The sequence below is a fragment of the Leptodactylus fuscus genome, chromosome 8 (genome assembly GCF_031893055.1).
Source record: "Leptodactylus fuscus isolate aLepFus1 chromosome 8, aLepFus1.hap2, whole genome shotgun sequence".
In the NCBI taxonomy this organism is placed as follows: domain Eukaryota; kingdom Metazoa; phylum Chordata; class Amphibia; order Anura; family Leptodactylidae; genus Leptodactylus; species Leptodactylus fuscus.
Window position 1 is genome coordinate 41,838,246 of NC_134272.1, and position 25,755 is coordinate 41,864,000.

The 25,755-nt window shown below is 42.7% G+C and overlaps 1 protein-coding gene across 1 annotated transcript; it reads left to right on the forward strand.

Moving 5' to 3' along the window:
• Positions 1–5,746: 5,746 nt before the first annotated feature.
• On the forward strand, positions 5,747–12,020 carry TMEM11 (transmembrane protein 11). The gene is made up of 2 exons (XM_075285174.1): positions 5,747–5,839; positions 11,033–12,020. Exons 1-2 carry the CDS (start codon positions 5,793–5,795, stop codon positions 11,547–11,549), a joined length of 564 nt encoding a protein of 187 aa, XP_075141275.1. The 5' UTR covers positions 5,747–5,792; the 3' UTR covers positions 11,550–12,020.
• Positions 12,021–25,755: the final 13,735 nt, after the last annotated feature.

Below are 25,755 nucleotides of genomic sequence, written 5' to 3' on the forward strand. Positions count from 1 at the left end.
GTGTGGTATTGTGTGAAGTGGCACGTATCTAATCCTCTGACAGTGGTACTATGTGAAGACATGCGTATCTAATCCTCCGGCGTGTTGAACTGTGTGCAGATGTGCGTATCTAATCCTCCCCTGTGTGGTATTGTGTGAAGAGGTGCGTATCCAATCCTCCCACCGTGTGGTACTTTGTGCAGACACACGTATATAATCCTTCGTGTGGAACTGTGTGCAGACGCGCATATCTAACCCTCGGTCGTGTGGTACTGTGTGCAGATGCACGTATCTAATCCTCCCCTGTGTGGTATTGTGTGAAGTGGCGCGTATCTAATCCTACAGCGTGTCGAATTGTGTGTAGATGCGCAAATCTAATCCTATGGCATGTGGTACTGTGTGCAGACGCGTGTATCTAATCCTCTGGCGTGTGGTACTGTGTGCAGACGCGCGTATCTAACCCTCCCCGTGTGGTACTGTGTGCTGAGACGCATATCTAATTCTCTGGCTTGTGGTACTGTGTGCAGAGGCATGTATCTAATCCTCCAAAGTGTGGTACTGTGTGCAGACACACGTATCTAATCCTCCCCTGTGTGGTACTGTGTGAAGAGGCGCACATCTAATCCTATGGCGTGTACAACTGTGTGCAACTGTCTGCAGACGCGCGTATCTAATCCTCTGGAGTGTGGAACTGTGTGTAGACGCGTGTATCTAATCCTACGGTATGTGGTACTCTGTGCAGACGTGTGTATCCAATTCTATGGCATGTGGAACTGTGTGTAGATGCGCGTATCTAATCTCACGGCATGTGGTACTATGTGCAGACGCGTGTATCTAATCCTATGGTGTGTGCAACTGTCTGCAGATGCGCGTATCTAATCCTCTGGAGTGTGGAACTGTGTGTAGACGCGTGTATCCAATCCTACGGTATGTGGTACTCTGTGCAGACATGCGTATCTAATCCTACGGCATGTGGTAGTGTGTAGATGCGCGTATCTAATCCCACGGCATGTGGTACTATGTGCAGACGCGTGTATCTAATCCTATGGTGTGTACAACTATGTGAAGACACGTGTATCTAATCCTCCCCTGTGTGGAATTGTGTGAAGAGGCGCGTATCTAATCATACGGCCTGTGGAACTGTGTGGAGACGCGCGTATCTAATTCTCCCCCGTGTGGTACTGTGTGCTGAGACGTATATCTAATTTTCTGTCTTGTGGTACTGTGTGTAGAGACATGTATCTAATCCTCCAAAGTGTGGTACTGTGTGCACACACATGTATCTAATCCTCCAATGTGTGGTATTGTGTGAAGAGGCGCGTATCTAATCCTTCGGTGTGTGGAACTATGTGTAGACGCGCGTATCTAATCCTACTGCATGTGGTACTGTGTGCAGACACGTGTATCTAATCCTATGGTGTGTACAACTGTGTGCAGACGCACGTATCTAATCCTCTGGAGTGTGGAACTGTGTGTAGACGCGTGTATCTAATCCTTAGGCATGTGGTACTCTGTGCAGACGCGTGTATCTAATCCTATGGCGTGTACAAATGTGTGCAGACGCGTGTATCTAATCCTCTGGCGTGTGGAACTGTGTGTAGATGCACGTATCAAATCCTTCAGTGTGTGGAACTGTGTGCAGAAGTGCGTATTTAATCCTCTGGTGTGTGGGACTGTGAGCAGACCCGTGTATCTAATCCTACGGCATGTGGTACTGTGTGCAGACGCGTGTATCTAATCTTATGGCGTATACAACTGTGTGAAGACACGTGTATCTAATCCTCCCCTGTGTGGTATTGTGTGAAGAGGCGCGTATCTAATCCTACGGCGTGTGGAACTGTGTGTAGACGCGCGTATCTAATCCTCCCTCGTGTGGTACTGTGTGTAGATGCGCGTATCTAATCCTCTGGCGTGTGGTACTGTGTGCAGACGCGTGTATCTAATCCTCCCCCGTGTGATACTGTGTGCTGAGACGCGTATCTAATTCTCTGGCTTGTGGTACTGTGTGCAGAGGCATGTATCTAATCCTCCAAAGTGTGGTACTGTGTGCACATACGTATCTAATCCTCCCCTGTGTGGAATTGTGTGAAGAGGCGCGTATCTAATCCTTCGGCGTGTGGAACTATGTGTAGACGCGCGTATCTAATCCTACTGCATGTGGTACTGTGTGCAGACGCGTGTATCTAATCCTATGACGTGTACAACTGCGTGCAGATACGCGTATCTAATCCTACTGCATGTGGTACTCTGTGCAGACGCGTGTATCTAATCCTATGGCGTATACAAATGTGTGCTGACGCGCGTATCTAATCCTCTGGAGTGTGGAACTGTGTGTAGACGCCTATATCTAATCCTTCGGCATGTGGAACCGTGTGCAGATGCACATATCAAATCCTTCAGTGTGTGGAACTGTGTGCAGAAGTGCGTATTTAATCCTCTGGTGTGTGGGACTGTGTGCAGATCTGTGTATCTAATCCTCTGATGTGTGTATCTCAGTATGGATATCAGTGTTGTATTGTACATGTGGAGTGACCGTGTGTATTGAAGTTGGAATATGAGTGAAAGACTTGCAGGTTTGTATTGGCTAAGGGGGGGGGGCATTGTGTTTGGAATGCTGTATCTCAGCAACGGTACGTCCGAGCGAGTTGGAGTCTCGTCTTAAACCTTCCCTGATATCTGAAGTATCTCTGTACCAAATTTGGTGAAGATTGGTCCAGTCGTTTGGTTCGCATTAGAGAACAGACAGACAGACAGACGGACAGGCAGACAGACAGACAAGAATTCATTTTTATAATATAGATAGATAGATAGATAGATAGATAGATAGATAGATAGATAGATAGATAGATATGAGAAACTATTATTAATAAGGCCAGTGGGAGATTATTAATAATAAGTGGGCCTTATATTAGTGAAGCTAAGGGGAACGTTTAATAATGAGGCCAGGGGTAACTATTATTAATAAGGGGGCAATATATAAAATGAAGGACTACAGTAGGATTAAGAAGGCTTGGGAAACTATTATATATAAGGGGTAACTTAGGGGTATTTATAAGGAGTATTTATAAGGGGGAACTATTGTTAAGAAGTAGGCATTATTATTAATGAGGATGGGTAAACTACTATTTATAGGGGGGCTATTTATTATAAGGTACTATTACTTATAAGGGGAAACAATTACTTATAAAGGGGGAGTATTATTTATAAAAAGGAAATTTTATTAGTAAGGGGGATTGATTTATAAGGGGGCACTATAATAACTCATAAGGAGATACAAAACTGTATTGTATTTGTATTGAGTATAGGCAAAAAGGGGGTTGTTATTACTGGGGGCAGAAAAGGCTATTATTAGATCACTATTTAAAGGAGTTTTCAGACACAAACAGATTTTTGATACTGATGATTTATGCACAGGATAGGACATCAGTCTGTGATCTGTCGGGGTCCGATTATTCTATCAGCTTCCAGCTGCTGATAGCTGGTAGTGGATCGGAATTTAGAGATGAGCAAATAGTATTCGATCGAAAAGTGGTATGCAATCGAATACCTCTCTTTGTATAGTTATTGGTGTATTTGGTCGAATACCACGCGGTAAATATTCAAATCCCTCCCACGTCCCGTAGCACTTTTTTTTACAACAATAACTATGTAGGGGAGGTATTCGATCGAAACTACTCGCTCATCTCTGGATAGGATGTAGCACCGTTACTTTTCAAGTAATAGAAGTAGTACAGTAGCTCCAGCCAGTGTATAGTGGTGATTCTGGGTAACTGCAATACCTCTCCTATTGCTTGAATAGGAGTGGTGCTGCGTACCGTCCACAAGTAGAGTCTGGCACCCAATAGCTGCTAGTACAACTCACCTGTTTGGGGTTCAGTTGTTGAACCCTTACAGATCACGTACTGACATACCGATGAGCTGTCCTGTGGATACCGACAAGAACCGGGATTTTAGGTGAACGGCGGCACGGAGAAGACAACGAAAGGTAAGATAAGAATAGCCTTTCTTAAGGCTATTCCGATGAGGTACCTAGAAAAAATAGTGTGTGAATGATAGGATCCCTTTAACCATCCACCCTACAGCCCAGACATGACTCCTAGTCAGTAATTTCTCTGTAGTAATCTGAAGAAATTTCTGCATGGACAATGATTTCCTGATGATAATTCAGTCAAAGAGGCGGTAATAAGCAGCAAGAAGTCTCTCTTCTATTTTAAGGGCATCCAGTCACTGGAGGCAAAGTGGAATAAGTGTGTTGAAATCAACAGGGATTACAGTGAAAAGTAGAAAGTTCAGTTAACTTATTGATCCCTCATATGTTATCCCCGTGGTAACACAGTGTATATCAACCAGATAGAAGCTGAAGTGGAAATAGAAGACTATGATCACATTTATCCTTTGTGTTGGGAACTTTCCTGGCATACATGCTAAATGTGCAGTAAAAAGGGAGACAAGAACTTTGCATTAGGGTAAGTTCACACAGAGTTCTTTGCAGGTGGATTTGGAGGTAGAATCTGCCTAAGAAAAAAAACACCTCCCAACTCTTCCATTCATTTCAATGTGAGTCAGGAGTGGATTTTTTACACAAGCGGATTTTGCGGAAATAAATCTGCCTGACTCATACTAAAATGAATAGGAGATCTGGGAGGCATTTTTTGAGGAGGAATCTACGAGACGTAGCTTAAAACTCCTGGGCCCAGTGGCGTAAGTACTAGGGTAGCAGCAGTAGTAGCTGCCACAGGGCCCAGGACAATAAATTGTTACTTGCTGGAGTAATCCAGTAGGTAACTGACCCTATTTACTTACCCCCCTCCTGCTCAAGGCCGCCTACACTTCCCCTTCTGCATAACGGCTGTGATCAAGAGTGGGGATCAGTAAGTGAGGTCGCGGGTCCACGAACCCCAACAAACACTGCTATCATTATACTCTGGGATATTTTCGGACTCCGGAGTATAATGACTGGAGGGCCAGGAGAGGTGAGGCAACATAATAAACAATGTTACTTACTTCTCCTGCGCTTAGGCAGCCTTCGGGCCTATTTAATGACGTCCCAGATGTCACGTGGGCCAGTCCAGAGGGGCCACTCTGGAGGATAATAGGGTGTGCAGGGGCCACTCTGGAGCATAATGTGTGTGCAGGGGCCACTCTGGAGTATAATAGGGTGTGCAGGGGCTACGGTGGGTAATAATACTGTGTGGAGAGGCCACTATGGGACCTTATACTGTTTGGAGGGGCCACCATGGGACATTATACTGTCTGGAGGCCACTTTGGGACATTATAGTGTGAGTAAATGGGGTGTTATATTGTGTGTGGGGTCAGAAAAGGGGGCACTATGCCGTTGGGGTAGCCCCAAGTCAAAAGTTTGCTGAGGACCCAGTTCTTGATGGTTATTCCATTGCCTGTGCCCCAGTGCAAATTCTGTAATGGGGCCCCTACATTGTGTCACTCAGAAAAGCAGTATATCAGTGACGGTCATCGTTCTAACAATGTTATTTTTTACATTGTTATGTAGGATTGGTTACACCTGCACCATGTCCTATACCATGAAATATGAGGTATTCATTATGGCTTCTTTCTGTGAATAAGTGACCTGCCTCTATGACTTCAGCCCACTAATGGTCACGTAGTCATACAGGCCTAGAACTACAATTCCCATATTGCCCTGCATTTCTATCAGCCTACTGCACTAGAGGAACGTCGGGATTTGTAGTCATTCGCCATTTTACAGGGTAAGAGTCAGTGTGTACTCTATTTCCCATCAGCCCCCGGGAAATGCGCAGAACACAGTGAGACAGCTGAGATCCGAGTCTCCAAGATGGCCACTTGGGGAAGGAGGCGCGCTGGGCTGGGAGGCAGAGATAGGTGAGCATGGCCTACAGTCTACTGTTGTCGGTCTGGCGGCATCCACCCCATAAGGGGCCGTCAGTCCAGGTGTTATAACCGCGGAGGCTAAGGGCTCGTTGTCCCTGCCGAGGCCTTGGCGTCCTCCATGGCATGTAATCGGTGACAGGCCCGAGGTCAGGGGAACTCTGGCAGAGGTTGCCGTGGATTGTCCGCAAAAAGTGCCAGTCCGGGGAAGCGGCTGTGGTGCGGAAGTGTAAAGTGTCCCCCAAATGTAGATCGGGCGATCCCGGCAGTATCCTGCTAATAACCAGGGGGAGCAGAGGACGCCCAGCATCTGCCGGGATACCCCCGCACCAGTGTAACTGGCACAGCACACAAAGTGTTAATGGTGCTCTGGAGACCCCTGATCAGCCCATAGTATGTGTATGTGTATAGCTGTAATGCTGATATCCACTCACTGGAGCTATATATAGATATATATATCTTCACAAAATATCAATGAATTAGCTGACAGCAATTTTACTGTTAAATCTGTTGGCTATACATTAGGAGGTTACCTCTAAGTCCTGGGGTCACTGCTGGGCATACATTAGAAGGTTACCCCTCAGCCCTGGGAGTATACATTAGGGGGTGACTTCTGGGTATACATTAGGAAGTTACCGCTCAATCCTGGGGTCACGTCTGGGTGTACATTAGGAAGTTATTTCTCAGTCCTGGGGACACCTCTGGGTGTACATTAGTAGGTTATCCCTCAGTTCTGGGGGGACACCTCTGGGTGTACATTAGTAGGTTATCCCTCAGTTCTGGGGGGTCACCTCTGGGTATACGTTAAGAGGTTATCCCCTCAGTCCTGCAGTCACCTCTCGGTATACTTTAGGAGGTTACCCCTCGGTGTTGGGGTCACTACTGCAGCTCAGTGATGCCACTGTGCTTCTTTGAGCTTATGCCTGGGGGTCATGAAGAAGGTCACAGTCTTTATTGCTTCTGTACTGCAAAGGGCACACCAGTGTCTGGTCAGCTGTGTTAGACGTTGTTCACATGACCAGCAGATTCTCGACTGTGCTTTTCACCGAGCAGTATGGGATATGTTTTTGTTTTATCTTTCACTGTCCCATTCACACCAATGGGCAAATCAAGTATGTGAAAACGGACTTGTGGATCTGATCCTTGAAAAACGTACAGTATTCTATATTTTATTCACAGATACCACAGGGCAGAAAAAAAGAACTTAGTTATACGATTAAGCACTTGTGCATTGCTCACACTGGCATTTTGTAATTCTAGAAGGCATAACGGATCCTATTGATGTAATTTATTTTTTACAGGAGTAGAATAACACATCAGACTGCTGTATTCCTACCATCAGAACATCAAAAACCTGATAACACCATTGTGTACAGAGGACTGAGGTCCCAGGTCACTAGTTTGTAACTGTATTTGTTAACCAAAACCAGGAATGGAGATGACACAGAGAAAACTATAATGGAAAGATTACTACCGCCTCCATCTTCTGGAACCATTTCTGGTTTTTATTTACAAACACTGATGCAAAATTTTGACCAAATCCTGACCGTAAAAGGCTGGGTTCACATATCAGGTAGTGGAGAGGAATTTAAGACTGTCTTCAGATTCCTCTGCCTGATCCGGCCTGTGCATCATGCAGTGTAGAGCCAAAGCAGAAGTTCTCCTTTCCATCACAGTTTTGCTGATTTAGCCCCATTTGTTTAGGCTAATGAGAAGTGCCATCACACCCCAATATCAAGCAGGATGCTTCCTTTTCAGTGTTTGTCACCGCCTTTCATTAAAAACAGTGGGAAGCTGATTTCAGATGGAATTTGGAGCTCATTCTGAGGTGGAATCCTTCCCAAAATAAACACCAAATTCCACCTTGAATCTGCCTCCCAGATTGGTTTTATAGCATAAGATTTCCAGCCTGCACCCTCATTGTTTATGAATCATATAGGTTACATTCACACGAAAAAGCTGCCTAACGGCCGTGAAAATCATCCATTTCACAGCTGTCTTGCATCTGATGGGTATCTGTTTTCTCAGATCCTGCCATACATTTCAGGGATTTGTGAAAACAATATGATAACCTATATTTGGAATTTCAAAAAAATGGTCATGTGAATAACCCCCATTCACAGACGGTGAAATGAATGCTAATCTGTCAATCTATAGCCTTAGGCCAAATAGCATTTTTATATTTTTTTTTCACAACAAATTTATTTGCAGGCACAAAAAAAAAAAAAAAAATCAGTGTCTGATTCTGGCTCCAGGAAAAAGTCTGCAATTCCCACTGAAATCGTTGGAAGGCAGGTTTGAGGCCTTTTTCAGAGCAAAATGACAGAAAACACCTCAAAATTTGTTAGAAAAAACTGTAAGGCTACATGCAAACACACTTTGTCAGGGCGGGTTCACACCTGTGCCCAGTGTCCGCTTTGCAGGTTTCCTTCTTCTGCCCGATAAACTGGACAGCAGACGGAAACCAGCAGTCAGTTTTCAAACCCATTCATTTGAATGGGTTTGCAAAGTGTCCACCCATGAGCGTCTTCTGCCTCTCCGCAGAGAATCTGTTTTTTGTTTTTTTTTAACCGAACACAAAGTCGGACATACAGGACTTTGTGTCTGATTAAAAAAAAAACTGTTTCGCTGCAGAGACCAGAAGACACGGGCGGACACTGACTGCCGGGTTTCTGTCTTCTGTCCAAGTTCTCGGGCAGAAGACAGAAACACACAAAGCGGAGACCGGCGCGCAGGTGTGAACCCGCCCTCACTGTGGTAGCCAAATATCACACTGATGCTAGGTCGTCGGAAGACCAGAACAACAGTGAAATGTTGGACAGCGTAAAAAAAAAAAAAAGAATGGACAGCGGGCTCTGAGTCCCTGACTGTTTTGCAATTTGAAATGCTCAAAACCTTGGACAACAAGTAATAGGTGGTGTGATATTAGAGTAGACAGTATTCAAATACACTATCATTTTATTCTCTTGTTTTGTTTTTTTTCTGTGTAGGGACGAGTCTGCTGAAAATTTTTTATATTATACTTTATTAAAGAAGATTTTTTATGTCCTCAGGCACATGCGGTTTTATACACCACTTGAAAGTCGACAGTGTGCGCTGAATTTAGCGCACTGTTGGCTTTCTCGTTCTTTGCCTCGGGGGAAGAGATATTGGTGCAATTATCGATATCTCTTCACTTAAGAAGGGCGTTCCTGACAGTAAGCTGGGAATGCCCCTCCTGACAGTAGTGTCCGTAGTGCTATACTGTTCGAGGGGACGTTCCTAACCGCCCAGCCATGACACTGAGTGGTGAGATACGCCCTCCCAGTACTAGTCTATGGACGAGTAGTGTTGGGAAGGGGTGGGGGGCATTCCTCACTCTCAGCGTCATGGCTGGGTGGTATGGAGCAACCCCTCTGTCAGTATAGCGCTACAGACACTACTTTCAGGAGGGCATTCCCAGCTAGACTGTCAGGAACGCCTTTCTGACAATGAAGAGCTATCAGTAGTTGCTCCGATAGCTCTTCGCCCGGGACACAAAACGAGAAAGGCTGAATTCAGCGGACTATCAGCTTTCTACCGGTATATAAAACCACATTCCCCAAGGATATGAAAGGTCCTCTTTAACCAATGTACTTTCTTATAGCAGAAAACAGGTTCCAAATTTGCAAGTGGTGTTCAATCATGGACCTGGCTCATAGCCTTAGGGTATGTTCACACACAGTTTTTTGCAGCTGAAAAAAATTTGTTTCAGGAATTAGGAAATGCTTTTTTTACATGGTGCGGTTTTTGTCACATTTTTTTTTTAGTTTTTTTTAATTTTTGCTCCAGCACACTGTATGGACCTGTAAACTTCCCTTTAAAAAAACTGTTGTGTTTTTGATGTGGTTTTTGCAAACCATAACAATAAATGCATCAAAAACTATCAAACTGTAACCTGTTTTTTTTCTTCCTCCCATTGATTTCGATGGGATTTTCAAGGTGGAATCCACCTGAAGATAGGTCATGTTGCTTTTTTTCCTCCCTCTAGCTGAAAAAAATCAGCCAGAGGGAAAAATAACTGCTACTGACTCCTATTGAAATGAATCGAGGCGTTTTTTGAGGTGGATTCCGCTTCAAAATTAGCCTGCAATAACTCCTTGTGAACGTATCCTTCAACTGTGTTAATAAATCTGACTCATTTTGTTGGAGCTTACCATCAGATGTATATGTTCAGGAATATGTGCATCCAATGGAGGCTTGTGATGGATACCATACAGTGACAATCATTATCCATAGGAGTTCTGTCTTTGGGGGCCTATAGAAATCTAAGTGGTCAGACACATGTTGCCCCATTGAATCTTTTAATAAATGATAGCTGCACGTGCCTAGAAGCTAGAAAAGTTTGACTACCAAGAATGCTTCTTGTTTGTGAGTCTTTGTGACACCTCCGCAAATAGTACCTTGGGAACAGTTGTCACCTCTATTGCTATCCTTGGGATAGATAATCACTATATGATTGGTGTGGGTTTTAAGTCCAGGACCCTGAAGACCTGGTTGAAGAGGCTGCAGCATGTGGGAAAGTACTGTGGTTATGTGACTGATAAACCTGACATCATTGGCACAGAGAAAAGGCTGTGCTGGGGCCTCTTCAAAAAGCTGATCTCGGTGTCCGGGCTGCCGGACCTTCACCAATGAACACATTGATTATCTAATCTAAAGATACGTCATTAATGTGCAAGTCCCACGAAACTTAATGTCGCTAAAGCCCCACATAACAAGCTGCAGCCAAAAAAAACCCCAAAACGCTGCGGAAAAGACTGCGGTGAAAATGCATCGCATTTTTTCCACAGCATTTTTCACAAAGTCCGCAGAGTTTTCCTCTGCTGGCTTTCTTCCTCTATTATACCTATACAGACAATACCAGCATTTATGTAGGTGTGATTGACATGCTGTGACTTAAAGCATTTCCAGAGATTTTTGTTCTACAACGTGTGGATGAGATTAGCCAGAATCCCGTCCACTTTGTAGGAAATGTAAAGTGCAGCGTTGCTTACAGCAGCGTTTCCGCCGTAGCGTTGTGTTTTTGCAGCGTGGAGCCCTGGCCTTAAGATTAAGTGTTCCACCCTCTTCTAACATTACTTTTTATCTGAATGTCCAACATGTACTGATTTGTTTTACATGTGTTTAATATGTTTACCAGTCTTCTAAAGGTATTCTTTTTGTTAGGGCGCCCTTTTCCACAAGCGAGTGGTACATCGTACATGAGATTTACAACGGTGAAAATGCCCAGGACCAGTTTGAGTATGAACTGGAACAAGCCCTTGAAGCCCAGTACAAGTACATAGTAATTGAACCAACCCGCATTGGAGATGAAACTGCCCGCTGGATCACCGTGGGAAACTGCTTGCACAAGACAGCAGTGCTTTCTGGTACATTCTGCGTTCTTACCCCATTAGTTTTGCCTTCAGAGTATTCACCCTACTTGTCTCTGCCAGCTGGTATCCTTAGCTTGGCCTGCTCTACTCTTTATGGAATCTCCTGGCAGTTTGATCCTTGCTGCAAATACCAGGTGGAGTATGATGCCTATAAGTTATCAAGACTGCCACTACACACTCTTACCTCCTCCACGCCAGTGGTGCTTGTAAGAAAGGACGACGTCCACAGAAAGAGACTACATAACACGATAGCTCTTGCTGCACTGGCGTATTGTGTCAAGAAGCTGTATGAAATTTACATTGTATGATTTCCACACAATGCTGAGGATGCAACAGTAACACTTATTTTTGTGGAATTTGTTAGAGGTCAGAGATTTCTTCAGAGGAGAGAAAAAGTCATTGCTACTGTACTGGTTATTTACAGCGCTTTATACTAGGATGGTGAGGACATGCCGTCAATTCAATATATCCAAGACGCAAGTTGTAACACAACATGGAATATACTCACAAATGGCATATGAGGGAGGGGGTTTTCTTTTTAACATAGACACCTAAGTATTTGTTGTACCATACTTAACCAGCCAGAAGTCCATGTGACCATTAAAATAATAAAAAAAAAAAAAATCCCAGTTACTGGCTTATTTGCTTTCCTATTGTGGACAAAAAAATTATACCAGAAAATGTGGTGGAGAAAGTTCTTGTGTAGTCCACCTGTCCTGCTTAAGTGCCTTAAATCGAATATGAGAATTGTCAAAAAAAAAAAAAACAAAGAAAAATTTCCATCAACCATTGAAGGCATTTTGAGAAGTAATCTGTGACTATGAAGGTCACCCAGAACATGGGCATTCTTTATACACGTGGTGGCAATGAGCTGTGATAAATTTTATTTTTGGTTTTCGTGATTAGCATTATTTTCTGTATATTTCACCAAATGGTTCAGAAATTAGCTTATCCAGCATATCACATATATATTGTCCCATGACGGATTATTGGAAAAGTGGCCTGACACAGAGACTTGAGTTTAAGAGGATTAATGTAATGATACGCTATATACCTTAACCTGTATTTACTCCTGCAAGTCTGTGTGTATATAATGCTGAATTCACACAGAGTTTTTTTGACCGTAGTTTGACGCAGAATCCGGCATCCAGTTGCAGCATTCTGCTCTGGATTAGGCCCAAATGAATAGGCTTAGTCGGGAGGGAGTCTTGCGCTGCGGACACTGTGGCTGATTCAGCCGCTTAATCCGCTTAGGGCAGCTCGCTTCTTTTTTTTCCGCGAGCGTGAAAACACCGCTAGCGGAAAAAAGAAGTGGACGGCTCCCATTGAAATCAGTGAGAGACTTTTTTTGGAGGCGGATTCCGCGTCAAAATCTGGTCCAAAAAACTCTGTGTGAACTCAGCATAAGGATGTTGACACTGTTCTCTCCACATAAGCTATAGTAGTAAGGCTAGGTTCACATCTTCGAAAGCTCTGTTAGGAGCCTCCATTGCAGATTCTGCAAAAAAAGTATTATTGTTTGCAAGTTTAGTTTTTAGTTTCTCTTGGTAAAACAGACCCCCATTATATGTGGGTGATTGGCCGTGGTTTATTTTTTCTGTGTGATAGATATGGCACTGCTGTTAGGCCGGGTTCACACGGGGTATTTTGGCCTGGAATTTGATGCGGAGGCCGCCTCAGTTTCCGGTTCAAAAAACGGGTAGCTGCGACTGGATGGCGCTGCAATGCACCAGCATCGGCACTCCGCTCCGGATTGGGCCCAGGCGGACATTCGTGGATGAATCGTCTGTAGCATCCGCCTGAAGAATGAGCATGTCGCTTCTTTTTTCCGGGAGCCGGAACAAACCGTTCCCGGAAAAACGAACTGACTGGCTCCCATTGATTTCAATGGGAACCGTTTTTTTGGTCAGGAGGTCTCCGCCTCAAAAACCTGACCAAAATACACTGTGTGAACTTAGTTCAGTTCATATGACAGAACATAAAAAGCAAAATAGGAGTACAGGGGTAAGTCTAGCCTATTTTGTGCTTCAACACGGACCTACAAAGAAAAGTATTTTTCATACAAATATGGAGCCCATATCACCCACCCAGTGTGAGGATGTATGTGCTCAATACAAAATCAGAAATGCTACAGTACTGAATTCTATTATCTGGCATAGTCAACATAAAAAAATTTTTTGGTAGTCTTCAGTAGTTGATACCTTTTTTTAATGGCTAACTAAAAATGATGATAGATTTCAAGCTTTTGAGGCTCTAGGCCTCTTCCTCAGGCATACTATGGCCTAGTGCAGTGATGGTGAACCTTTTAGAGATCGAGTGCCCAAGCTGCAACCCAAAACCCACTATATTATCACGAAGTGCCAACACGGCAATTTAAACTTAATATTGTGCGGATCCACAATTGCAGACAGTTACGGAACCACAAATTACAGTCGTGTGAATGGGACTTTACAGAGCTTGTACTGAAAGGTAAAGGTCTCTTCATTTAGTACTTTTGAACAAATAATGTTCACTATTTACATCGCACAGGGTCTGTGTAGTAATGACTGTGCAATGTTATTACAGACTGTACTAATATCACGTCTGCTATAAAACAGATACTGTGTGATATAAATAGTGAGGGAACTCCAGACAGTATTATATGCTCTGCTGTGGCCCCCAGACAGTATTATATGCTCCACAGCAGGGCCCCCTACTGTATTATATATATCTCCACAGTAGGCCCCCCACACAGTATTATATGCTCCACAGTACCCCCACACAGTATTATATGCTCCTCATTACGTATCCCCCCCAGTATTATATGTTCTTTAGTACGCCCCCCGCAGTATTATATGCTCGTCAGTACGCCCCTCACAGTATTATATGCTTTTCAGTACGCCCCCCAGTATTATATACTTTTCAGTATGCCCCCCCAGTATGATATGCTTTTCAGTACGCCCCCCTGTATTGAATGCTCCTCAGAACGTCCCTCTACCCCAGTATCATATGCTCTTCAGTATGCTCCCCCTCCCCTAGTATTATATGCTTTTCAGCATGGCTATGACACTCACACTCACTATTATACTTACCCAGGAAGAGCCACTGTGCGTCCTCCTTTTGACTGTAGGCACTGATAACATAAGTCATTGCGCCTGCGTCGGTTCACACTCTGCAGTCAGTGTAGGCCGCGGTCACGCTAACCACAGCCTACACTGACCGCTTTCAGCTGTATGTGCATTTGCACATACAACAGAAAACAGCGATTGCTCATCAACGGGGAATCCTGTACCGGATGCCACGTGTGCCATAGGTCCACCATCACAGGCCTAGAGCCTCGAAAGCTTACAATCTCTCATCGTTTTTAGTTAGCCATTAAAAAAAGGTATCAACTACTGAAGACTCTCAAATTTTTTATATTTCATATTCACTGGCTAACACGGTAAAAAGATATTTTTCCTGGCATAATCAAGAAAAAATACCCTATATACATGACAGTATATATTCCAACTCTACCATAAGAAAAAATAAAATATATATACTCGAGTATAAGCCGAGGCCCCTAATTTTACCACAAAAAACTGGGAAAACTTATTGACTCGAGTATAAGCCGAGGTGGGGAAATGCAGCAGCTACTGGAAAATTTCAAAAATTAAAATGGTCGGAGTTTTTGGGTGCAGTAGTTGCTGGGAAAGGGGAGGGGGTGTTTTGGTTGTCTGTCTGCCCCTTCCCTGAGATTGAGGACTGGGTTTTTTTTTCCCCCACTTGGAATTCAGCCTGGCTGAATATAGGGACTGCTATATCTGCAGTGCTCCTATTAACCCCTTCCCGACGGAACAGGAGCACTGCAGATACCCTATATTCAGTAGACCAGGCACTGTCAGACACAGGGATACGTGTATGTGTTTCACAGTCATTTTCTACTTTTATATGTATTCTAGGGAAAGGGGGGATTTAGAACTTTTATTTACCTTTTCTTTTTTTTTTAAAAAAAAAAAAAAAAAGCTTTTTTTTCACTATTTTATGGGAGATTCTATACATTACTATTGTGGCTGGTCATACATAGACCCCCCACACACACACACACACACCCCCCAAAAAAAAACAACTTTTTTTTTTTTTGCTTGACTCGAGTATACGCCGAGGGGGTTTTTTCAGCACAAAAACTGCTGAAAAATTCGGCTTACACTCGAGTATATACAGTATGTAGCTTTTACATTTATGTGGATATTTAAATATCAGTGTATTGGTTACACACACAACAGTAGCCACAAAGATCAGTAAAACCTATGAACCCAACATAATAACTAGAGATGAGTGAGTAGCATTCGATCGAGTACCACTTGCTATTCGAATGGAAAAGTTCGATGCAGTCGGCCAATCAACGCTGGTTCTTCTCCTACCTTTAGAAGTCTTCTCTGTGCAGCTTCCCCGTGGCGTCTTCCGGCTCTGAATTCACTCTGCCAGGCATCGGGCCTGGGCAGAGCCGACTGTGCATGCCCTCTTGTAGTGCGGACATGCGCAGTCGGCTCTGCCCAGGCCCGATGCCTGGCAGAGTGAATTCAGAGCCGGAAGATGCCGCCGGGACGCTGCACGGAGAAGACTTCTCGGAGGATCCAGCCCGACCCTCACTCGTGGACTTAGTAAGTATATTTTGTTCGAACGTTGCCTACCCCTGAAACGAGCATTTTCCCCCCTTAGACTATAATAGGGTTCGATATTCGATTTGAGTAGTCGAATATTGAGGGTCTACTCGAAACGAATATCGAACCTCGAACATTTTGCTGTTCGCTCATCTCTAATAATAACCCCCCAAAATCATTTGTAAGACAGCAGCTTGAATATAGGATTTTGTTTTGTAGAAAAGACAAGTAAGCTTGCAGAGGGTTCGCTGATGTACGACTAGGTTATTAATTGGGATGGGATGCATAGTTTTGGCTTAAATTCACATCACACATGTTGATTGATCTAATAACTTACACAGGCAGATCCTGAGGGATACTATTGACTGTAAGGGTCTGTTCACACAGTGGAATATGTCACTGATTTTCAAGATCCAGCCTGTATTCAGAGACTGGAGCAGGACCCTGGACAAAAAAAACCCAAAAACACCATCCTGCTTGATCTTGCTGTGGATTCTGTGGGTTGAGACACCCTGCTAATTAGACATATTCATCTGAGCCTCAGCTGCTGAAAGCCAATGCTCTGCTTTGACATTCCCTTGCGGGGAGCGGTAAATGAAGAGTAAGCTGAGGTGGGTGTGAATCTCAAATTCCTTTTTATTTTCCACCATGTGAACTTCCCCTAATATCTTTAGTGTATGTTATGTTCACCACCATTTTGCCTGATGAAAAAGTCCATAATGCAGAGCTTTTTTTGTGCACAATTTTAGACAAGGATATGTGTAGAACCTTACATATGTAAATATGTACCGTCAGTACAAAGAACTGGCTTTTTTAAAAAAAAATTTATACTTTTTAAGTTTACAAAGGAATAGAGGACATTCATTATTTAAGAAGGAACGTTGATTCAGACATTGATGTAGAATTGGGTTCTTTACAGTTAGGCTCCAGGTACATGAACTTTGTATCATCATAGGACCATGAGCCCAGGCAAAACTCAAGACAACCAAATAATATCTTAATCGGAAAATCCACAATCAACAGACCTATAACCTGAAATCCATCACAAAAATAACATACATGAAACCTCAAATATATGAATATTGTATTATATATGCAAAAAAGAAAAAGCATTTAAAAACAAACCTCACAGTAGAGGTCCCACTCCGCTCCCAAGCATTGCTGCAGCAAAAGTGTGCTAAGAAAATATGCAATATAACAAATTGCAAATAATGCAGAGATTTATTATAGTACTTATAACAGTGTTTTGGGGGGGGGGGTTTTCACCTTATTTTTATTTCAATATTGCACATTTATTTATTTGACATCTTATGTTTATTTTGTTATTGGCATCTTCCTTCGCTTTTCATTCACTTTTTTTTTTTTTTTACTTTTTCACTTATCCTATTATTAAGCCGTACACTTTACATTCTTTGCATACATATACTTTTGCACACATTCTCATATATTTGGTCCTATTATTCCATTAAGTTATTCAAATTTTTTTTTTTATTTCTCCACTGTTTTTTCACATTTACACACGCCCATCATACACCACACAGACACACAGCCTATTCCTGGTAATGTGACTACTTTAGTTCCATGCTATAGGTTTATCCTTTGGTAGTGGAGTATTTGAGGATCCTGCCTGTTTGCACACCGTTATAAATACTTATATCTTTGCATTATTTGTAATTTGTCATATTGCACTTTATATTTTGCTGCAGCCATGTTTGGGAGCGGAGTGGGACCTCTACTGTGATTTTTTTTTTTTTTGGGGGGGAAGTGTTTTTTGCATGTTTAATATTATATATATATATATATATATATATATATATATATATATACAGTCCTATGAAAAAGTTTGGGCACCCCTATTAATCTTAATCATTTTTAGTTCGAAATATTTTGGTGTTTGCAGCAGCCATTTCAGTTTGATATATCTAATAACTGATGGACACAGTAATATTTCAGGATTGAAATGAGGTTTATTGTACTAACAGAAAATGCGCAATATGCATTAAACCAAAATTTGACCGGTGCAAAAATATGGGCACCTCAACAGAAAAGTGACATTAATATTTAGTACATCCTCCTTTTGCAAAGATAACAGCCTCTAGTCGCTTCCTGTAGCTTTTAATCAGTTCCTGGATCCTGGATAAAGGTATTTTGGACCATTTCTTTCTACAAAACAATTCAAGTTCAGTTAAGTTAGATGGTCGCCGAACATGGACAGCCCGCTCTCAAATGATCTGAAAACAAAGATTGTTCAACATAGTTGTTCAGGGGAAGGATACAAAACGTTGTCTCAGAGATTTAACCTGTCAGTTTCCACTGTGAGGAACATAGTAAGGAAATGGAAGACCACAGGGACAGTTCTTGTTAAGCCCAGAAGTGGCAGGCCAAGAAAAATATCAGAAAGGCAGAGAAGAAGAATGGTGAGAACAGTCAAGGACAATCCACAGACCACCTCCAAAGAGCTGCAGCATCATCTTGCTGCAGATGGTGTCACTGTGCATCGGTGAACTATACAGCGCACTTTGCACAAATAGAAGCTGTATGGGAGAGTGATGAGAAAGAAGCCGTTTCTGCACGTACGCCACAAATAGAGTTGCCTGAGGTATGAAAAAGCACATTTGGACAAGGCAGCTTCATTTTGGAAACAAAAATTGAGTTGTTTGGTTATAAAAAAAAGGCGTTATGCATGGCGTCCAAAAAGAAACAGCATTCCAAGAAAAACACATGCTACCCACTGTAAAATTTGGTGGAGGTTCCATCATGCTTTGGGGCTGTGTGGCCAATGCCGGCATCGGGAATCTTGTTAAAGTTGAGGGTCGCATGGATTCCACTCAGTATCAGCAGATTCTTGAGAATAATGTTCAAGAATCAGTGACGAAGTTGAAGTTACGCCGGGGATGGATATTTCAGCAAGACAATGATCCAAAACACCGCTCCAAATCCTCAGGCATTCATGCAGAGGAACAATGACAATGTTCTGGAATGGCCATCCCAGTCCCCAGACCTGAATATCATTGAACATCTGTGGGATGATGTGAAGCGGGCTGTCCATGCTCGGCGACCATCTAACTTAACTGAACTTGAATTGTTTGTCCAAAATACCTTTATCCAGGATCCAGGAACTGATTAAAAGCTACAGGAAGCGACTAGAGGCTGTTATCTTTGCAAAAGGAGGATGTACTAAATATTAATGTCACTTTTCTGTTGAGGTGCCCATACTTTTGCACCGGTCAAATTTTGGTTTAATGCATATTGCGCATTTTCTGTTAGTACAATAAACCTCATTTCAATCCTGAAATATTACTGTGTCCATCAGTTATTAGATATATCAAACTGAAATGGCTGTTGCAAATACCAAAATATTTAGAACTAAAAATGATTAAGATTAATAGGGGTGCCCAAACTTTTTCATAGGACTGTATATAAATCTATATCTGATGTTTCATGTACCCTATATACTCGAGTATAAGCCAAATTTTTCAGCCCAGTTTTTTCACTGAAAAAGCCCCCCTCGGCTTATACTCAAGTCAGCCGCAATATTAATGTATAGAATCTCTCATAAAATAGTGGGGGGGAAAAAAAAAAGAGGCTTTAAAAAAAATAAAAGTTCTAAGTCAATCCTTTACCTAGAATACATACAAAAGTAGAAAATGACTGTGAAACACATTAGGTATCCCTGTGTCTGAAAGTGCCCAGTCTACTGAATATACAGGTACGGTATCTGCAGTGCTCCTGTTCCGTCGGTAAGGAGTTAATAGGAGCACCGCAGATACCCTATATTCAGCCAGACTGAATTCCAAGTGTGTGGGGGATGGGAAACAGTCTTCAGGCTCAGGGAAGGGGCAGACAGACAACCAAAACTCCCCAGCACCCAGCAACTACTGCACCCAAAAACTCCAACCATTTTAATTTTTGAATTTTTCCAGTAGCTGCTGCATTCCCCCCCCCCCCTCGGCTTATACTCGAGTCAATAAGTTTTCCCAGTTTTTTGTGGTAAAATTAGGGGGGTCGGCTTCTATTCAGGTCGGCTTATACTGGAGTATATACGGTATGTTATTTTTGTGATGGATTTCTGTATGAAGTTATGCATAAATTTCAGGACAGGTCTTTAATCTGTCCATTTTTGCATGCTGTGGAGCAAAAGTGGCACAGTATCATCCATGTACTGTATGTGCCATTTTTCTATGGACCTAGCACATGCCCACATTCATGTGTGTATATAGCCTTAGAATAGTCAAATGGCCTTCCACAAAAATTAGTAATATCAGATATGTCAGCATTTACAAAAAAAAATAAAAAAAAATCTGCAAGATACTTATCAAATAACTGGCATGGAAGTTTATAATTACTCTAATAATAATGACATATCGGTGCAGCACGGTGGCTCAGTGGTTAGCACTGCAGTCTTGTAGCGCTGTAGTCCTGGGTTCGAATTCTGCCAGGAACAACATCTGCAAGGAGTTTGTATGTTCTCCCCTTGTTTGCAGGGATTTCCTCCCATTCTGATAGGAAAAAAATGTACATTGTGATCCATATATGGGGGTCACAATCTACATAAAAAATAATAATAATGACTAGAGATGAGCGAACAGTAAAATGTCCGAGGTCTGATATTCATTTCGAGTAGCCCCTCAATATTCGATTACTGCCAGGCATCGGGCCTGGGCAGAGCCGACTGCGCATGCCCGCACTACAAGCGGACATGCGCAGTCGGCTCTGCCCAGGCCCGATGCCTGGCAGAGTGAATGAAGAGCCGGAAGACACCGCGGGGAAGCTGCACAGGGAAGACTTCTAAAGGTAGGAGAAGAACCAGCATTGATTGGCCGACTATAGCATTCGGCCAATCAATGCTGGTTCTGCATCAAACTTTACATTCGAACAGCGAGTGGTACTAGATTGAGTATGAGTATTTCGAATACCGTAGTATTCGATCGAATACCTACTCGATCAAGTACTACTCGCTCATCTCTAATAATGACATATCAATGATCAAAATGTTTCCCCCGATGGCCCTGCCTCAACCTGTGTAACAACATGTAAAGTTATAGTTCCTAAATCTTGCTATCCTGTTGTTACCCTAGCATCTCTAGGAGATCCAGAATATTGTTTGTATCTTCAATGTGCTTTGCCTTTTCAAGCTATTTGTACATACAATTATTTGTACACATCTTATTTTTGTGTGAAGCTTAGTTTCTCACATATTGTAGAGTACCCCTTTAGAGCTCACTATACACACAGTATAATGCAGCCTTAGTACATTTACACAGTGCAATTACCCCACCCCAGCTAGAGTATAATCCCTAAAGAGTCAACCACACAGAAGCTGTGTAAAAAAAAAAAAAAAAAAAGATATTGTAACACCTAGGCCTTTTGCCACTATTCTAGTCTAGAGATGAGCGAGTAGTATTCCATCGAATACCTCCCCTGCATAGTTATTGGTGTAAAAAAGCGCTAGGGAAGGTGGGAGGGGACTCGAATGTTTACTGCGTGGTATTCGACAGACTACACCAATAACTATACAGGGGAGGTATTCGATCGAATACTACTCGCTCATCTCTACTCAAGTCTCCTCCTGCCTGTGTCAGGCATTAGAAGTTGAATGGTTGAGCAGGCAGCTGATGGTTCCCTATTTGACCATGCTGTCTAAAATACTTGTCAGGCAGTTTTTACTGAATTATTCACTCCTATCAATTTAACATACAGGGGTAAATTATCTGTTAACAAAATACTGTAAGAGGAATTCCTCTTCATTTTCCGCTGCCAGCATTTTCCCCGCGGTCTAACCGCGATGGGATGTGTTGATGCAGTGCATCATCATTCCGTTGTGGCATCCCACTGCTGACTAAGCCAGGATTAATGGGCCTAATCAGCAGGGATTCTCGAGCCACGGAATCTGCGGCAAGAATGAGCAGGACCCCTTTTTTCCCCCTCCTCCTGCTGTGATCTCTGTCTCCCATTGAAAACAATGGGAGGTAGATTCCGGGGTTTAATCTGCCCTCTAATCTGTGACAAATTCCTCTGTGTGAACGCAGCCTAAAAGGTTAGGTTGGGTACTGGCCAGCAAAGGATGTGAGCATTTCAATGTAGCAGATAGAGGCTGATTTCCCCTGTAACTGGGGCTGCACATTTAGGCCCAGTTACAGGAGGAATACAGCCTGCCCATTACTTTAGAGATGATCTGGGTCCTATAGGACCCAGAGCAGCTCTAACATATGCTGATCTTGGAAGATCACGTGACTGCTGGGTCAGTGGGCAGCCACTTCTCTTTGGGGGTTCCGGTTGAAGTTACAGCTGGCTTCCTGTTTCAGCAGCTGCACGATTTCGTACATACCAGTACGTCCTTGCAGATCAAGGCAACCACCTTGGGCAGTCTGGAAGTGGTTAAAGAGGCAGGGTTAGTCACAAATGGCATATAATTGAGTGGAGACTTTAGTACCCTTGTTAAATATTATAAAATTACAATATTCTCTAGAACACTAAGGGTTAATACTCTACTGACATCACACTTTTATATTTTGGGAACATGGGTGCGGTTAGAGTACACAATTTTAGAAATCTCCTACCATAGCAACAAGATGGAAGGTAACACCGCCTCTCATGAATATAAATGAGTAAGAAATACTACACACGTCTGGGTCTTTGGGAAGACTAGGGTGCGTGGTCCTGGCAGGTGGTCATTCATGGATGTCGTGACAAGCCCAAGTCCATCAACCAGATGACAAGCATGAACAAAGCTGTAACTACAAGATATCCAGATGAAGAAATCTAACTTCTCTGAAGATGTAAACTATTAAGAGATTGGGCATTAAGGCATACAGGTTTGATATGGTATTCTGTGTGGTAGGTATACCTACAAATGTTGCAGTTGGGCCTATAGATTCTGCAAATGTATAGGAAGACAGAACCTGGCATTTTCGTTGGCTCCATAAATGCTCGACTAGCAATACATTTGTGACCAAGCAGGTCAATGAAGTGTTGCGATCGGATAAGAGACATTTCTGGGAAACCTGTGTTGTGTAAGTTTGTGTGGTGAGCACTATCCTGCTGCAAAACTGTAGTGACTTGCAGTCAGCAGCAACCCATGGAAATGGAATGAGCATGGGCAAATTTCATTTATATCACTAAGGCCTACACCTACATGCATATATCTTTATAAAATCACCAGAACTGGAAGGAACAAAAATCTGCTTTGAACTTGGAAATGTGTGTGGTGTATATATACACCATCCGCTGTGAAAAACAAGTGCACCCCTGAACTCTATGTATTTCTTGAAATTAGACAACCTGAAAATGACACGTCTCAATGGGTTAGCCATGTTCACCTTCATGTAACAGTGCACTTTTTCAAAATATTATTTTGGTCACAAAAACATATATTTGCACCTAAAACTTCTATTCAATTGCATATTCACACATAGATCAAGGTGTACACAATTTATATACTGTATACTGCAAATCTTAAGTACAAGAGCTCGTTTTCGCAAAAACACTGATACACAATATGATACACTGATACACTAATATGTTAATCTATACAGCACCTATCAAACTATGACATCAAAATCTAACTTTTCAGATTACACAGCATACCATATAAAAACACAATTTAATATTTCATATATACAACCACCTTTATACAACTGCAGTAAACAGATTACAAGCAAAAATTGCACAAAAATTCTAATTTGCCACTGAAGTGCCGGCTCAAGCAATCCCTTTCTGCAAACAAAATATACCGGTACTTTCTGAAAAACTGCAAGATGTTAGGAATTCATATATACCACACATATACTGGTATATATATTTACAGATGCAGGCAGGGTTGGACTGGGGTGTCTAGGGCCCACCAGTGGAATTGTTTTTAGGGGCAACCGCCAGGACCCCTGTAGATGAGCTGTACCGAGACAGGACGGCTAAAAGTAATAACATCAGGAGCCATGCTGCTAACCTGCCAATACGATGTTCACCACTGTATTATCTAAACCCACTACTCTATTCTGTATGGCAAGTGAACAGCGGCTCCTAGGATTGTCACCATTACCTGTAGCACATTGTCCTGGAAAAGGTGATCTACAGAGGTCCTGACTGTCAGACTCCCACAGATGTAATATTGACGGCATACCCTAAGGACAGGCCATAAATATTAGAAACATGGATAAATCTGTTAAAGATGTTGTCCAGGAATTGGAGCAAAACATGTGGTGGGCCGGAGGTTTAAAATAAAAAAGCATACTCACCTGTCCTCAGCACCCCATTGTCTGCCGCCAGTGTCCATTCAGTCTTATGCTGGCACCTTCTTGCTGGGAGTCCTGCACCTCATGTGACCGCTAAGACGAACGGTACAGGATTTCCAGGAATGAGGTGTTGCCATGAGACCGAACAGACAGAGGTGGAGGACAACAGGGTGCTGAGGACAGGTGACCGTATGTTTTTTTTTTTTTTTTAATTTTTACACCTCCCACAGCCACAGTGTCCTGCACTAATTGTTTTCAATGGGAGTCAGAACGAGGGAAAAATCAGCTGTTTGAGTGAACTGTGGTACCTATGTAAGTGCCGTGACCCCTTCTCTTTTCACATAGTGTCATACAACTCATAGCGGCCATGTCATGTAACTACAGGCTGTTCCTATATATGTCTATGTGACAAGACTGTAACTACACCACACGGTAACTATAAACAGACAATGTGCTATAAACAGGCACCATAGCCCCTTCATACAGCTGATCAGTGGGTCATTTATCTCTTATTGATGATTTATTCTGAGGATAGATCATCAATATAAATGAGCTAGAAAACTCCTTAAATCCTAAGGCCCCACATGGCATCCTGCAGCAAAAAAGTGCTGTGGGAAAAACCGCGGCCGTGACGCATCACGTTTCTTCCTGCAGCCCTTTGCACAGAAAGTTTGGAGAGCTTTCCTCTGTGTATTTTCTGCTTCAATTCTATCTAAACCGCCAGAATTTCCGTAGGTATGCTGCAATGTCTAAAACAGAGACTGTTTTGGAAATTACAGCGTGTATCTTATTTTACCACAAAGTGGGGATGGGGCCTCACGTGGTGAAAACACCACAGGAAAACTCTACATTTTACATTTCCTGCAAAGTGAATGGGATTGTAGCAAATCCCATCCACATATTGTGGAAAAATATGTGCAGTGAATATCCTGCAATTTCCAAAACCGTTGGGGTTTTGGAAATTGCAGCATATCATTTATATCTACTAAAACACTGTTGGTTTCCCTATAGATGTAATGGAAGCAGAAAGTGAACAGCGCTGCGGGAAAAAAACACAATTTTGTTGCAGTTTGAAACTTGAGGCCTTAGTATTAATAAAGCCCAAGTGCCACATTCCTTAAATTAATTGCCCCCTCATAGCATGCCCCTGATATAAATACTGCACCCCTAATGACCCCTTTTATCAATGACCACCCCCTTATGTTCATAATGCCTCCTAATATAACTTCCCCTTGTATTCATAATGTCCCCTAATAACCCTTATATAAATGACCCCCCTTATGTTCATAATGCCCCCTCCCTTATAGTTATAATTTCCCCCTCCAAACAACCCCTTGTACTATTAAAATAACCACAACTAAGCTAAAAAAAAAAAAAAAAAAAATCCAAAAAAATAAGTTATACTCACCTACCTGCGAACCTGATTAAGGAGTCACCACCTCCTTTACGTCCAAGCACAGGACGTCTGTGTATCAGCACAGTCGATCTAGTTAAAAGTAAGATACATTAATGGCGGCGCCTGGGGGGCCCAGAGCAGCCACCATTGGTGTAACTATAGTTTTGTCCAGGGCCCCCTATCCCCAGGGGTGAACCATGGGTTTCCGAGGAGGGGGGCCACACGGAGGGGGCGGGGCCAAGTGGAGCAAGCATCTTTACCAGGC